The following is a 17,431-nucleotide window of genomic DNA, read 5'->3' as shown; positions in this document are numbered from 1 at the left end:
CCCCAAGCAACGCCAGTGAGCAAAACAAAATAGAAATGAACCAAGCTTCTGCGTCTTTGGCAATAGTATTTACTGATGAGGTAGGTGGCTGCTTTACATTCTCGGCCGCAGGTTTGCCTCTATATAAAGGGGTGTAGAGGAGAAGGGGTTGGACCAGATATTCGCAAAGGACACTTCTAGCTGCAAGGGTTTTTCCTAAAGTGAGTGGGGCTATTCCTATTTGACAGAAACAGAGGCAGAGGGCTGGGGAGTTCACCCAGCTTTACCAGGCCAGTCAAAGCCGGGAGCAGAACGGCGTTCTCAGGACTGTTGGGGCTGATGAACTCAGGACCGGCCAGCACTTTATGTTAGTAGTAGTAGTATTACTACTAGTTCTTCTAACCATCACCACCTCTGCCATTCATTGAACATCTACTAACTGCCATGCCCACTTCAAGGGTTTATAGTGTCCATACGAGTCACAATAATCTTATGCCATGGGAATTACTCCCGCTTTACAGGGGGAAAAACTAACTCCCAGTGAGTTTTACCTGATTGATTGGCCTAAATCACCAAGAAAGGGGTGGAAAGCAGGAGGTTGACACTGGGAGGCTGGGCCGAGAGTAACTGGATGCAGGTGACTTCCTCCCAGGCACCCGCGATTTCTGGCAAGGCAACTGCACTGCAAGCAGCTGCCACCAGCCCACGCGGAGAGGGCGAAGTGACCTCCAGGGCTACCTGTGCAGAGGATGACCTTGACTCCATAGCTATCTGACTGCATCTCCCACAGGTGGACTGTGACACTCTGAGCCAAGTACAGGATGGGGAAAAAGGCCACATGTTTGCTGTGCACACACGTGTGCCCTTGACTTCCAGGATGCGGGAACAGCCGCAGGGAGGCAGGGCTGGAGAGGAGTGAGACTGAGTGCCTCCCAGGAGCAAGCCTGCCCACCCCCATGTGTGCCTTAGGCTGCCATCCCCTTGCGAACTTGGGCTCCTCTCTCCCCATCTCAGGGAATTCCCCTCTCTTCTCTTGGGATTGGGCTACTCACAGCCCAATGTCAACTCCAAGCTCTAGTCTGTGCTGCCCTCCAGTTCAGCATGACCCCGCCTTACTCCTTAATGTGCTCTGACCTCCCAAACAAAGCCCTTTTTAAAGAAGTTCCTAATTCCCCCTGGGCCCAGGGAGCCCAGCACACACAGGCCTGCTGACTCACTTTAGAAGTCATTAAGGGTAGGGAGGGAAAACTTCTCTTTTTGCTTTGGAGTTGTGTTTTTTTTTTAGCAAAGAAAAATTAATAGCTCATTACATTAGTCTTTCATTTTTTCCTTCCATTTGTTCCTTATAAGAGTTCTATGTACCTGGTATTATTCTCCCAATCTTAAAAACAAGAGACTGAGGCTCAGAAATGTTATATGGCTGGCCCCAGGTCATAGTAGTGAGAGTCAGAGTTAGGATCTGAACTCAGATATGTGTAACCTGAGCTGCAGGCTATGGGCCTGTTAGCGGTGAGCACCGATCACAGGCCAGGCTGTATCTTCTAGATGTTTCTGGACATCGTCTAATTTCTACTCTTGAAGCAATCCTGAGAGATAGGTATTTTGGTGCCACTTTATGGATTACGAAACTGGATCAGCAAGATTAGGTAACTCGCCCAAGGACACACAGAGCTTAGACATGGTGGGAGTTGAGAAGTTCAAAGTGCCCTTGTAGGGCCTCCCTTCCTCCAGTCTCCAGGGCCAAGAGGGCATTCTGAGCTCTGGGTGCTCCAGATCAGATCACTCCCTGCCAAGACTCCATGCTTTCATCAGTAGGAGTGCAGGGCGGATCCAGAACTGCGTGTCCCTCCCACCTTCCAGTTACAGTGTCACCACCACCACCACCTGCCCTGAGACCAGCAGGGCCATCTCACTGCCCCTTCTTCTGTGTTTATGACAGTCACCAGGAGAAGCCTGGGACTCGTCACCCAGCACCCCAGACTTTGATTCTGACACCCCCTTTTTTTGACTCTAACTCTTACCCTTCCCAAATTCTACAAGACTTCCTCTAGTGTCAATCACCAATACTCTTAACCTTTCCATTGAAAGTTGAATGCTCTCACTTCCTAACTATTGTGTGTTTTGCAGTGGGGACACTCTTGGGACAAATCTTTATTTTGTGGGACTGTGTTTTGCAGGACATTTAGCATCCTTAATCCACCTGCACACTGAATACCAGTTTTATGATAATGAATCTCACTGATACCTGACTCTCCCCTGAGGACCCTGTGGCCCTGAAACTCTCTCAAGTGGTGGTGGTTTTCTATCCAACAGTCCTTATTTGCTGGGCCTGGAGTAAGATAGGTGTTCTCCTTGGTCCTTATTGCTGCTTCCAGATCATTCTGCCTCTCTCCTCCCTAACGGCTCCCAATAAGTTTGAATTGCAAGTCTCAGACCCTTCCCTCCTCTTATCACAATCACCTACCGATCTCCAGGTCCTCCTTCCAATCCCTTGATGAGTAGAACCTGGCTCACCATCATCCCCTCCAACACCACCCTTCTCTAATTCTTGGTGAATTTAATACATCCACAGATGAAACTTTCAGTACCCTTGTCTCTGAGGTCCTTCACTTCCTCTCCTTTAATGCTATTATCTTTAACTCACTTCCAATACTTACTCCCATTTTCTTACTCTAGAACTTGTCCTCAAGGGAACTACAGCCATTCCTTAAAGGCAACTCCAAATATCCTTTTCTTCACCTTTTATTTTTCCAGTTCACCCTAGTGTCTAAACTTCAAAAATCCTACCGCACCAGAACCTACAACCCACTGGTCTTTCCACCTTTTCTTTGTTGCTCACGCCCTCACGAAGTATAGCCTCGATCCAGGGCATTTGCACTTGAGGTGTGCTCTTCCCCAAATACTAGTACCTGCAGGGTTAACTCCTCACCTCATTCAAGGTGTGCTCCAGTATCATCTTTCACAATAAGGCTTCCCTGATCATTTTATTTAAAAGTTCTCCTCACCCAATATTGTTCTTTTTGCTTTGGAGTTGTGTCACTAAGATACTGTGTGTGTGTGTGTGTGTGGTGTGTGTGTGTGTGTGTGTGTGTGTGTATGTGTATACTGGAGATATCCCTAGGGATACTGAAGACATTTGAAAGAGGAGGAAGGAAGATACCCCTTTGGATAGTGGATCTTAAAGCTGATAGAAAAACATAATCCTTTTCCTGAATGCCATATTTTTAAAATATTTTTATTGATTTCAGAGAGGAAGGGAGAGGGAGAGAACGAGAGAAATATCAATGATGAGAGAGACTCATTGATCAGCTGCTTCCTGTAGCATGTGCCCTTGACCAGAATCGAACCCGGGACCTTTCAATCCTCAGGCTGATGCTCTATCCATTGAGTCAAACCGGCTAGGGCCTGAATGTCAAGTTTTAATTTCCATGGATGAGTGGGCCTGAGGGAGGCCAGTTTCTCTTTCCCCTCGAGGAGTTAAGTGACAAAAGCTGCATGTGATAGAACCATGGGGACAGATGTGATGTGAGGCACTGGCCTCAAAAGTAGGAAGCAGAGGTGTCAGGAGAGTGCACCACACTGAACTTGGCAGTCTTCACTGGCAGTGTATGGGGCAGCGTGGAAAGAACAAGGACTTGGGTTTCAGGCAGAACGAGAACTCAAATCCATGTTGATTAGTTTATGCCTCTGAAACTTTTGACTTATTGCTTAACTGCTTTGTGCCTTAGTGTCCTTTTTTGTCAAATGGAGATAATAGCAGTCCCTCCCTCATGGGGTTGTCATAGGACTGGAACTAATGCGTAATAATAACAATGACGATAATTAGCATGAATTTGGATATCTACATGCCAGACATTGTGCTAAGTGTGCACATTAGGTCACATGAAGTGCCCAGAACAATGCTCGGCTCATATGGGCATCTGACACATTTTAAGAAACTTTGTTATCCAGCGCTGTGTAGGGCACATGACTTTGGGGACACGAACATTTAAGATACGTGAATATTTCAAGTCACTTTCCTGTCGTGAGATGGCGAAGCTTCGGCTGCTCTGGAACCTTGATACCCAAAGAAATATTCAGCCCAGCCGGTGTGGGTCAGTGGTTGAGCATCGAACTATGACCAAGGAGATCACGGTTCAATTCCGGTCAGGGCACATGCCTGGGTTGAGGGATCAATCTCCTGTAGGGGGTGTGCAGGAGGCAGCTGATCAATGATTCTCTCTCATCATTGATGTTTCTCTGTCTTCCTCTCTGAAATATATATACACTAGAGGCCCGATACACGAAATCCATGAAAGAGTAGGCCTTCCTTCCCCCAGCTGCTGGCACTGGCTTCCCTCGTAGCCCTGGCTTTTACAGAAACTTGGGGGTGAATCCAGGTTGGCCCCCCATAAGGAGTCCCCCAGCTGCTGGCACTGGCTTCCCTCGTAGCCCTGGCTTTTTCTGGAAGGTTGTCCAGAAGGATGTCCGGTCTAATTAGCATATTATGCTTTTATTATTTTATATATATATATGTATATATTTATATATATTCATCAAGATGGGTCAGTTTATGGCTAAACCAACAAAAGTGTATTTCTCACTTAGACCACACGCCCAAGAGGGGCCAACCTGGGGTTCTGCTCATCAGTGTTACTTAGAGCCACTGATGGTTGGATGCTCCATGTTGACATCTGTTTCCACAATTACCAGGAGAGACAAAGGAGGACTGATAAAGAGAAGCAGCAATTAAATGCTTCTGCCAAAAGTAATACACATCTCTTTTGTTCACATTTGTTTGGCCAAGGCAAGCCGAACTTGGCCACATAGGATTTGAATATGGTGGAGAAATGTAATCTACTCCCAGGAGAACTAACATATTTGTGAACAGACCAATAATCATGAACCCTAATGAGCACTGCAGAGGGGCATTCTATGGATGGTGGACACCACTGACATTCTGATGATGAAGAATGAATAATAAGTACCATGAACTGAACATTTACTATATGATAGGTATTATATCAAGTACTTTATATTCATATACCCGTTAACTTTCCTGAGGAGGTCTTAATTATCTCTATATTATAATGTAGAAACTGAGGCTCAGGGAAGTTTGATTACAAAGGCTTAACAGTATTAAGGATAGCGTAAGTATAGTCTGCACAGGTTTTCTGGATTTACAGGAAAATCCTTCAAAAGGAACTGTAGGTCTGGCCTGTGTGGCTCAGTTGGTTGAGTGTCATCCATGCACCAAAAGGTCACTGGTTTGATTCCTGGTCAGGGCACATGCCCAGGTTGAGGGTTCAGTCCCCAGTTGGAGTGCATACGGGACACAGTTGATTTATGTTTCTATCTTTCATTCCCTTCCCTTCCTTTTCTCTAAAATCAATAAAAACCTATATTTTTAAAAAAGAACAGTGTAGTGCCCAGTAAGTTCTGAGCATGTGCAAGGATAGCAGACAGGTGTTGAATGTCAACTCTGACAGCTTTGCATTGGCTGCTAGGGAAAGGCGATGAGAAGGCTCACCAATGGGAGAGAGTAATGTGGTTGATTAAGAATGTCCCCTGTGGACATAGGATGCGGGTGGCAGCATGGAAAACAGATGTTTGTCATCTCTGGGCACATTTCTTAACTTCTCTGGGTATCAGTTATATCACTTACAAAACAAGGTTAATAAAACCTTACCTGAGTGAAGGTAGAAGACTGGCCAAGATGGTTCTTTTTTTAATGTTCTCTGAGGGCACTTTCTGTCCCTAGGTGCATATATTCCAGCTCATTTTCTGCATATTGTGCCATCATGTAGTCATGAAAATTCATTAGTATGTGTAGGATGGGCTGCGGAAGGGAACTCAACAGATTGAGTCATTGAAAACTGCTCCTAAAAAGAGCAGAGACTTTGACAGGAAGAATGAATCATTTATTGGCACTTAAGGGTGCCAATCATTGCTGCCCTACCAACCATCTGTGAGCTGAATATGTCTCCTGGTCTGTAAATCCAAGTTTGGGGTGATGTGTAGGGGAGGTATGAACCTTCAGATACATGTGCCTCATCTTTTCAGTGGCGATGTGGGGAATACGAGCAATGTCTTTTTCATAAGGTAGACAAGATGTACTAATCAGGATCCCAGTGGGAAATAGATGGTATACTCAAAGGGGTTATTTGAAGAGATTTTAATAGAGATCCTATTTCCAGAGCTATGGTCAGGATTAAGGGAACCAACAAGGGGCAGTGAGATCATCGGTGACTAGCAAAGCAAGAGACCGTTACCACTCACAGCCTGAAGGAATGACAGGAGCGGGAGGTGTTACTGGAACCTGTGAGTGCTGTGGCTGATCTAGAAAGCTGCTCAACCGAGCCCTGGCTATGGGAACTTAGCAGCTAGCCAGACTCCTGCCACACAGAGAGAGGTGGGGAGTTAATACGCAGAAGGGTCTCTCCTCCCATCTGCTGACAGCCAGAGGGTGAGGGACACATGGGAGGCAGACCTCTTGGACCATGCAGCAGGGAGAGTGGGGTGAATAATGGTTCTAGATCAGGGGTGGGCAAACTTTTTGACTCAAGGGCCACAATGGGTTCTCAAACTGGACCGGAGGGCCGGAACAAAAGCATGGGTGGAGTGTTTGTGTGAACTAATAAAAATTCAAAGTAAGCATCATTACATAAAAGGGTACGGTCTTTTGTTTGTTTTTAGTTTTATTCATTTCAGAGGGGCCAGATACGGCCCGCGGGCCGTAGTTTGCCCACGTCTGTTCTAGATAGACACATGGAGAAGGCCCAGCACACATGAACAGACGTATACAGCGGGATACATATGGAGAATCACGTAAGCTTTAAAGATGCCACGTCAGAGTTGAGCAGGGAGGAAAGAGGGAGCATTGAGGTATGGGGAACCACATTCATCTTGAGTTGGGGGCCAGGCATCAGCCTGGGAGGAGGAATTTGGAGCTTTTGTGAATATTTTCTTGAGTGATAATCTAATGTTTTTCTTGAATTTTAACCCCCCACCCCCACCCCACCCGACCTCAGAGCAGATGCCTCCATGAAGACAGATAAAAGGCCTATGCCTGCATTGCCCAACTAGCAGCCTGGAGCCACGTGTGGCCATTTAAATTTTAATGAAATGAATTAACATGAAATACAACAAAAAATTTAGTTCCTGAATCACACCAGCCACATTCCAAGTGCACAATAGTCACACACGGTTCTGCTGTATTAGATATGGCATTGCGTTTCCATCACCACAGGAAGTTCTCTTGGGCAGACTGGCCAGGATCCTTGTGCACAGCCCTGGAGGGCTAAGGGGCTGGCCACAGGACTCAAAAGCTGTCTTCATCCGCAGAATCCTCTCCTTGATGACAAATGACTCTGCGCAGCCAGCAAAATAGTCATGATGATAATTGCAGCTCACAATGATTTAGTTCTTTAACATGAGCTGAACAGTATGCTAAGGATTTTATCTCCATTTTAAGGATGCAGGAACAGGCTTAAAGACATGAAGGGACCACGCAATATTAAGTTGCACTGTATGACATTGCCAATACTCAGGGTTGTTTTTTTTTTTTTAATGAAAATGGCAGTTTCACATGCTTCAACATCACAATACATAGCAGAGCTAGGTTTCAAATCCAGATCCAAAAATCATGTCAAGTTCAATGTGGCTAAGCCTCTAAGTGATCACCTTGAAACCCATTTCATAGGGCTGTTGAAGGATTAAGTGATGCTGATTCTGTGCCTGGCGCACAGTGGGGCTCATGGAATGTTGGTTTTCTGTTTTGTTTTGTTTTCATTCCCTTCTGTCTGTCAGTCTCATGCTCTTGGGAGGCAGAGCACAGCTGTTTCAACAGATGTGGCTAGTGAGGTTGGGAGGTGGGGGCTGCTGTCATTTACCGGATCCCCTCCCAGGGACCTGCAAAAGTTCATCTTCCTCACCAAGACCTGCACCCCCACCCCTCTCTCTCTCAGGGAGCTGCCTCTGTGGGGCTCCTTGGGGTCATTCTCTCAGGGCCTCCAGCAGGGGTTGGGGTGATGAACACCAGTCCTTCCTGTTCCCTCTGTCCTTAAGGGGCAGCTGCTGCCCTGAGCATGGCAGGTGGTTGCATAAACTGTGTTCCGACCTCCTGCCTGTTGTAACTCTGTTTCCATGGTTCCTTCTGGCAAGGAGCCTCATTCAAATTCCTCCCTCTTACTTGGCAAGAGGGAGAGAAATCCCTTTGGTGGAGGGTCCTGCTCTTTAGATGGGGTTTTAGGATTGGGGGGGGGTGTAATTTCCATCCATATGAGGAAGCTTTGTCTCCCAGAAGCAAATGGAAACAGAGGGTGCCCACTTAAATTTGGATTGCAGATAAGCGGGAGTTAATTTTTTTAGTGGAAGTATATACCATGCAATTCTTTGGACATACTTCTAAACATTATTTACTTATCTGGAATTCAAATTTACTTGTGCATCCTGTATTTTAACTGGTGACCTTCTAAGAAATAGTGGGGTTTCTGTCCACCCTTCAGATGCCAAGGCACTTGGGAGTAAGGGGGAGGGAAACCTGGCCTAGGTTTTTCCAGCTGCATCCTAATTTTGCATTCAAAGGGAAGTGATTTAGACCATGGTTCTCAGGATGTGGTCCCTGGACCAGCAGCATCAGCATACCCTCGCAGCTGGTAGAAATACAAATCCTTGGGTATCACCCCGACCTACTGAATCAAAGGCCCTGGGGGTGAGCTCAGTAATCTGTTTAATAAGCCCCCCAGATGACGCTGATGCAGTTTGAGAACCACACGTTTAGACTTCGGGCAAGGGCCTTAGGGATCAGACAGACCAGGTTGGAAGCTTGATCTCACTATTTACTGACTGTGCCAACTTGGCTGAATTACTTAACCTCTCTGAGCTTCTGTTTCTTCCTCAATAAAAAAAGAAAAAGTGTTTCTTCTTGAATAAAAAACAAGGTACAGGCAGTCCTCAGGTTACGTCGGACTCGATGTACGTCATTTCATGGTTACATCGCCATCTCCCATTTATTTATTTAAAAAAAAAGGTCAGTCATTTTGACATATGTACATATTTATGTTTTTTATTATTTACCACCAGTAAAGGTCAGGAATTATCTTTCTTTTAAATTTTTTTATTGTTACACTTCATTACTGCTGTGTATGTTCTCCATGTGAGTGATGTAGGTGCTTATGTAGGTGGGTCCTGACTTACAGGGAAAATCGCATAGGAACGGATCTCCGACGTAACCCGAGGACCTACTGCAATACCTAATTTAGGGATATACCATGGTATCAAGGGTAAAATGAGGTCAAATGTTATAAAATACAACCTGTATTTGTGCCTGTAATTGTAAGGCACACACAATGATTGTTTTTACGACATGAGCATGATTGGTCCAGTCATGCCCTGAGACATGTTGGATGGTCAGCATAGCAAAACTTCTCCTTATTGGGCCAATCTCTGTTTACTCAGTTCAAACACCCCTTTAATTCCCAGGGTTTCAATTTCCAGGTGTCCTATGGAAAAAGGAAGAAATTCGGAGGAAAGGGGGCAGGGAGAGAAAGAACTTACACCCTATGGGAGCTGGTTTTCTGACTCACAGACAGAGCCCAGAGTAGAGGGCCACATCGATTTAATTCACTATGTTCAGTGCTCGGCCCAGATTAGTCTCCCAAAGGCCGAGTTTTTTGTTTGGTTTGTTGAAAGTGAGGGAAAGGAGGCCTAGAGAGGTGAGGACACGTGGGGGCTCCTATCAAGGGAGAAGCGATGAGCACACGTTAGCCTGTTTCACAGGTCGAGTCTGGGGGCTCGCATGTTAACCCCGGACCAGGGTTTCTCAGTGTTGGCTCTGTTGATATGTTGGGTCAGATAATTCTTTGCTATGGGGCTGTCCTGTCCATAGCAGCATCCCAGGTCTCTGCCTACTAGATGCCATAGCTCCCTCATCCTTCCTCACAATAGTGACAGCCAAAAGCATCTCTAGAAAATGCCAAGTTTCCAGGGGGGAGTGGGTGGACAATGACCAAATCTCCCTGGATTGAGAACCATCGGTCTAGAGAATCTAGTAGACAGTACCCTAACTCAAACAGTTTTAACAGCTTCCATTTATTGAGTATTTACAAATATTACCTTCATTCTCCATGCTCATATTACAAGGTGGTTTCTTATTACCTACACTTTACAGTTGAAGAAACTGAGGCTCAGACAGTTAAAGTAACTTGCCCCAAATCCTACAGCTGGTAGATCCGGGCTTCCGACTGAGATTGGTCTAACGCCAGGACTCATATAGTTCTGATGTAACATTCCCTCTCTCTGGAAAATCAAGGATTTCCTTTCTTTAAGGAAATTCTTCTCAAGTCAACTCAAGTGCAAAAATATTTATTGAGAAGCCATGAGAAGCTACAAGAGAAAGCTAAGATGTCGCTCCTCCCAAGGAGTTCTCATATCAATGTCATTGGGATGATCAGACTCTCACACAACACAATATGAGGCTGTCTGAGTCTGGGTTCAAACAAACATTCATGAGGTAGAACTCTGTGAAATGAATGGCCTTTGTGTATGTCTGCCTCATGTGTCCTTTCACAGGCAATCCTGATGATAAAAAAAAGAAGGCGGAAGGAAGCCTTGAAGGTCGCAGGATCTACCAGCTACATGGCCTCTGGAACATTAATTCTCTTGCCTTGTGGTGGGCTGTGGGTTGCTTTCAGCCAAGCACTCAGCCATCTTTTTTCTGGCTCGCTGCACGAAGTCCACCTTTCCCCTTTCCCTTCGTATGGCAGTGTACTCATAAGCTTTGAGCTTGTTGTAGTAATCGGAGAACTTGTTGTAGAGAATGGAGATTGGCATCCCGTTGAGGATAATCCCAAAAGCGATGCAGAGGAAGGCAAAAAGCCTGCCCAGGTGCGTCTCTGGGTACATGTCTCCGTAGCCCACAGTGGAGATGCTCACCTGTATGGGAAGGAAGGCAGGGTTGAGTTGTTAACTCCATGAGGAAGGAGGAGAAAGGGATGGAACAGGCAGGGAGTAATCTGTCTCCCTGAAGGTGCACATGAGTCATGTAAGAGCTCCCCACGGAGGCAGCTCTAGGAGGTGCCAGGACATTTGCCTGCAGGACCCCTGTCATGGAAAGAACACAAGCTTTGGGGCTGCAAGACTTGGGTTTAAATCCTGACTGCCACTTCTAATTTTCTTACAGACAATGCAGGTGAGAGAATACCTACCTTACAGGGTGTTGTGAAGAGCATTTAAGACAACATGTGTGAAGTCCCTGGTGTAGAAAGGGCTCAATAAATGTTGGTCTTTGCCCCCACCTCAGCCGGGGCCAGCGTTAGGACTGGGGCCCTGGGTTTGCCTAAATGATACACATACTGGAAAGAGCTCAGGCTTAGCACCAGTCAGAACTGGGTTCAAGTCCCTACTCCGACCCTTCCCAGCAGAGTGTCCTTGGGTAAAACATCCAGTCTCAGCCTTGGTTCCTTCCTCTGAACAGGAGGATATTACCTAACTCTCAGGGTCCCTGTGAAGACTAAGTAAGAAAACAACTATCAAGCCCTTAACACAGTGTCAGGCACACAAAAGGCACTAAACAACCTCCTCTGTGGTCCTTCTCTCATCTTTAAAATGGAGACAATTATAACACCTTTCAGAATAATGTACTTCCAATGAGATATTTTATATAAAGGTGCTTTAATTGCAAATGTCTGGAGAAACATATTCTCATTATGCTGTGAAGGGATTTTTCAAAGACATCACCAACCAAAGACAGTTCACTCTGCAGGAAAGTCTTCCCAAACTCTTGTTGCCGTGCTTTAGATTCCGCTAAGTAGAGATTTATTTAGGTTGTCAAGCTTCCGTTTTGACATGCAGATCCATGGAATTAGTTATCAGTCAGGGTAGCGAGAGAGAAAACTAGGAAAATCTCTCGGGGCTTGTTTTATATGCCTGGTGTACTAAGGCTCCCTTTATCCCCAGACTATTGGCTACATTAGGCAGGGCTGCTGCCTGCAGTTGTAAACACTGTGCATTGCACAACTCCAGGGGGCACTGTGTGCTTCATGGATTTGTGTTGTTGCCACAATTTCCCAGCACGTGGCAGTAAAATGTGCGAAGTCATCCTGTTTCCCTGCACCAAAATGGCCTTTACTTTAGAAATGCAAACTTTATTGTTATTTGTTTATAATGTAAGGGTCAGTTTGAACTTAGAACGAGTGTGATGGATTAGGTAGAATGAAATGAAGAATTGAGCCAGCTGGGCAAATCTGATGGAGCTGATAAGCACAGGAGCTCCATCCAGCCCTTAAAAGCTTGCACCTCCCCTTTGGGGCATGTGACCCACCACCTCACTGCTCCATCCTCAGTGAGAGACCTGCTGAGGGATGGGCTGTCCTTCCCTCAGGTGGAAGAACACAAGCAAGCATCTAAGAGAGGCAGCATGGTGTAGACTGGCTTAAGGAGACAAGTATGGCACTAGGCTATATGGATCTGAATCCACTTCTCAGATGTGTGACTTGGGCAAGTCACCTACATTGTCTCTGCTTCCATTGCCACTTTTGAAATGAGGGGAGAATAATACCACCTCACAGAGTAGTGGGAATTGAAGGAGTGCCTGACGCAGCGTGTGTGCAATGTTAGTTCTTAAGCTTATTAGACTGACAGGCGGTGGAAGCAGGTCCCTCTTGGCTCCTGCAGAATGCTCCGAGGGAGACTGGCTGGGGCAGACACTCGCTCCAGGACAGAATCTCTTTCCTACCTTCTGGATCAAAGGTGATCAGAGGTCGTGATCAACTAAGAGTGTGGGTTAATCTCCAAGTATGCTCGTGTGTGTGTGTCCTGTCACTGGCCACAGCAAAAATAAAGGAACCTGAGTCAGATCTCTGTCAGAACTGAACATACGTCAGTAACAGCATCGCTCACACCTCTGTATGAATGTTTGGTTAGTCTCCATTCCCTGGAGGAGGCCTAAAGCGAGTTTGGATAATAAGGGTGAGGGACAAGAAGGGTAGGGTTAGAACAGGAAGCTTCCATGAAAGGCCGGAGCTGAGGATTTTAGGTGAACCAGTCCTTCAAGGGCTCAGGATTGGGGAGGGTGGGGGGCGGAATGGGATGCAGAGGAAGGAAAGAATTTAGACAAAGTGCCTTTTTAAACTTCTGGCCAATCCTGATACTGGCCTTGCCTCGCTCCCAAAGCAACTTCATGTCTTTCTTTTTTCTTTATTGGCTGAACTTTTAGTGAAAAGCTAAAAGCAAAGCTAATTGTCGTAAGGAAGATTAAATATTTGATGTGCATAATATGGTCTAAATATCTTTGTATATCTTGGATCTCTATTTTTAGAGAAAAGATCTCTCCTGCTAGGGGCTCTGTGTGACGGGTGTGGAAGAATTTGTTCAAAATGCATAGCTAATTTATGCCTTGTCGGTTTTGTGGGTAATTTGACTCAGCGGGTGATCTGGGTGCTCCTTGGCTCCAAGAGGAACTGGGGATTCCTTGGCTTTAGGTTACTTTTTCTCCACGTTCCACAGGCCCAACCATTGCTCCCTGGATGAGCGTTAAACACTGAAGGCCCCAGACTGACCCATATGAGTTTGCAGATTGAGTTCTTACATTAGCACCAACTGGGTTTGGAAATGTGGCCAAAATTTCTACAATCCATCTTTTAAAAAAACACACAACATAACAGCAGCTTTATTGAGGTATAATTTGCATAATATGAAATTCACTTCTTTCAAGGGTACAGTTAAATGATTTTGAGTGAATTTACAGAGTTGAGCAATCATCACTAAAATCCATCTTTAGTACACTTCCATCACCTCAAAACATCTCTTGTTCCCATCTGTCACTACTCTGAATTCCCATCTCCAGTCCCACGTAACCACTAATCTACTTGCCTTCTTTGTAGATTTGCCTCTTCTGGAAATTTTATCTGGCTTCTTTCACTCAGCCTAATGTTTCTGAGGTTCATCCAGTTTGTAGTATGTTCTATAATCCATCTTAATATCCTGAAAAACTGGCTGGCTCAGCCATTCTGTAAACTGGAAACTTACCATTCCATTGAAAACTTACATATTTTCCCTAGCCTTTGGGTCCCAAAAGCCCGGAATGTGACTTTCCCCTAGCAGCTCACCCACTAATCAGCAAATCTTGGCCTGCTAAACATTACAAGGAGGACAAGCATCCAATTTTTCTCCAAAGCTGTAGAATGGCTATACTTGAATTTCTCCTTCAACAAGGAATGTTTCTTTCATCATGAACTAGGCATGTATGAAACCTTGGCAGCCAGTAATCCATGAATCTTGAAAGTTTGATCCCAAGGAATAAAACTGATTTTTAAAAATAATTAACATTCCTTCTAATTTTTCCAAAAAAATTTAAGACTAAGATGTTCCGGCTAAAATCATTACATACCTCAGTCCTTCAAAGGACTTAGCTTCAAAGGCTATACTTAGCCGACCCATGCCGCTGTTGCTACAAATATTTTAGGAATTCCTCTTTAGGATTATAATCTGCACAGAGGATTCAGTGGAATGACCTTGAAACAAGTGGTCTTATTGGGCCACAATTAGGACACAGTTATCTGATGCCTCAGCTTGAGGATTAACTTTAGATGCCAATATTAAACTCAGGGGTCTAGACTATTTTAAAGTATTGAATCTACTCTCAAAAAGGTAAAGATTAAGCATGATTAGAAGGAAGCAAATGGACATGTCACAGACTCTGAAGATAGTTCTTCAGTGAAATTCAAAGACTGTTTTGACCAGCGGAAGCACTGTTAGAATCACATCATAGGTGACCACCTGGAAGAGAACAACCAGCTCATCCACATATTATAGGTCTGACACGTACATAAATTGCACAATAAGGAGGAGGTGTGCAAAAGCTAAAGCAAGCTTGGGAGTCTATGAATATACTCATAGAAAGGCGCTAATAATCCGATGCCCTCTGCATCTTCGGCTGACCTGGCACTTCTCCCTGCCCTCTGCAATTCTGTCATGTCCCAGTCAAGTCATCATGGTCAAACAGGAAGAGCATAGTTTAAAGAGATAGAAGGGGGCCACCCTCAAATCAGGAGTCCACAAGATCAAAAGTCATAAAGGTGCCTAGTAGCCTTTGTCCATTGACAGCTCCTGCGCTAGTTCTGAAGGAGCTAGAACATGAATTGCCGGCTGGGCCAGACATTTACCTGTTGTCTCTCAAGTCTGACACTCTTCTGAGCTGTATTTTGTAATTCTGCAACTGGGAGTCCGCAAACTACAATCCCAGAATTTCCTTGCCCACTGTCTTCTGGTTGTGCTCTGCCAATGAGAGACGCTGTTGGGAGGCTGGAAGCTGCGATGAGGAGATGGGAGTCTCTATAGCTGCTTCTGTTTCTGGCGTCACCCTCCAATCAGAGCAGGTATTTATGGCCCAGGGACCTTTCAGCACGCAGGGCATCAACCTCACGGTGCTAGCTCAGGGGTCCCTGCAACAGCTGCTCAGAGGCTCCTCCTCTGTATGCTGTGGTTGGTAACTCTCGCTTCTCCTGTTTGTTCCCCAGTTCTAGGGCTGACAGCTGTTTCCTACATTTGCCAATCTTTGGGTTATCTCAGTTTACCCTTTTTGCTTCTAGCCCTCTGGGGCCTATGTATCTATTTCCCTGCATCAAATCTCCTGTTTAAAATACCCACACTGTTCTCCTGAGTATAACTTCACCGATTCACCTTCCAAATGGCTCTCCTCAATGCATGCAATCAATCCATAACAATACAGAATATATAGTGCCCTGACCGGGTAGCTCATTTGGTGAGAGTGTCATCCCAATATGCCAAGGTTGCAGGTTCGATCCCCAGACAAGAACCAACCAAAGAATGCATACGTAAGTGGGACAACAGATTGATGTTACTCTCAATGTGTTTTTCTCACATCCAAGTCTCTCTCTCTCTCTCTCTCTCTTCCTCCTCCTTCTCCTTCTCCTTCTTCTTCTTCTTTTCTCTCTCTCTTTCTCTCAAAATCAACAAAGCTTAAAAAAATAAAACAAATCTGAATGATCTCATAATTACACCCATTTACAAGGAAATGATATCATACTTTAGGAAACCAAAGAGAGGAGCAAGGTCTCTGGGGCTCAATTATCAGATGCCTCAGCCAGAGGTAAATTTTCTTTTTGAAGAGCCTCTGTAGGTTCCTGGAGGAATGAGTTCATGACACAGTTTCCTGTTTGGTTTCCACAGTTTTAACTCGCTCTGAAAGCTCAGAAGGAAATGGTTTGTTGAACGGCCCATTTTGCCCTTTTCTACATGAAAACATAGCCACACTGGAGGCCGATGATTACAGCTCCATCATCGAGCTAATTGTTCTTGCTGAGCTGTGCCATGCGTTTCCCACACCAGGCAACCCTGAGAGCTCAGCAAGCCTGGGCCTCTTCATCTAAACACCCAGAAGCTGTCCCAGGATAAGACAGCTGACCCTTTTGTTTGTCCCACAGCCTCTCCCCCCCAGTAGAGAAGGAATCACTTCTGTTTTATTTCTCCCCAAATGAATCCAGAAGCAAAGGTTATTGCTTCCATGTGATAAAGACTATTAACTAGTCAAACATGGTAGCTTCTATTTATTGTGGATGTACGACAGGCTAGCATCTTACATATGTTTCCTATTACATTAGCGCTCACAAATAACTGCCATGTGACAGCTGAGTGGGGCGGGTCTGTTTTATATCCAAATGCACGAGTGTTTGCAGACATGAGTGTCCTTGTGGGATCAGTTTTGCAGCTGCAGGAGAATTCACAGCAATGAAAATTATTGTATTCCTCTTAAAGCCCTGAGCTGAGCAGAGGAAGGTCCTTGGCAGAGAGAGGGACGATTATTAAAAGTAATTCATATTTGGGGTTGTCTGGAAGCACTAAAAGCACAGAAGAATGGATTAGAGAATCTAATGGGGGCGAATATACTGCAAGGATATAGCACTGGAATGGCGGAAGAAAATATAGTCCTATCAGTCCTTGAAATGTCAGTGTGAGTGTATGTTTTCTGATGTGTGTAATATATTTGAGCAGGAATATCTTACTGCAGTAGAATGATTGTGCTTCTGAAACTAATTCTTTATATCTTCTTTTATCCAAGCTATTTGCCTATAACTTTATAGGGCTTTCCTGTAGTGGGTGGGTTAACCTACCCTACCCTTTGACTCTGAGTGTTATACAGTGCTTGTCAGTGTGAGTGTATGTTTTCTGATGTGTGTAATATATTTGAGCAGGAATATCTTACTGCAGTAGAATGATTGTGCTTCTGAAACTAATTCTTTATATCTTCTTTTATCCAAGCTATTTGCCTATAACTTTATAGGGCTTTCCTGTAGTGGGTGGGTTAACCTACCCTACCCTTTGACTCTGAGTGTTATACAGTGCTTGCAATGACTTCTCTCTCTCTCTCTCTCTCTCTATCTCTCTCTCTCTTTCTCTCTCTCCTCCTCCCCCGCCCGTGAGGCACTGGAGAGCATTTAATCCTTAGCCTCCT

At 45.1% G+C, this 17,431-nt stretch overlaps 1 protein-coding gene across 1 annotated transcript in view; it reads right to left on the bottom strand.

The window, feature by feature from the left end:
• Positions 1-10,031: 10,031 nt before the first annotated feature.
• KCNV2 (potassium voltage-gated channel modifier subfamily V member 2) overlaps positions 10,032-17,431 on the bottom strand; it is a 12,545-nt gene continuing 5,145 nt past the window's right edge. The window contains 1 exon segment of the mRNA XM_006768236.2: positions 10,032-10,893. Within this exon segment, the coding sequence (XP_006768299.1) occupies positions 10,612-10,893 (282 nt within the window). The 3' untranslated portion in view covers positions 10,032-10,611.

This window comes from Myotis davidii, unplaced genomic scaffold, assembly GCF_000327345.1.
Source record: "Myotis davidii unplaced genomic scaffold, ASM32734v1 scaffold83, whole genome shotgun sequence".
NCBI lineage: Eukaryota > Metazoa > Chordata > Mammalia > Chiroptera > Vespertilionidae > Myotis > Myotis davidii.
The sequence above is the reverse complement of the archived record's forward strand: the minus strand, read 5'-3'. Positions and strand labels throughout refer to the sequence as shown.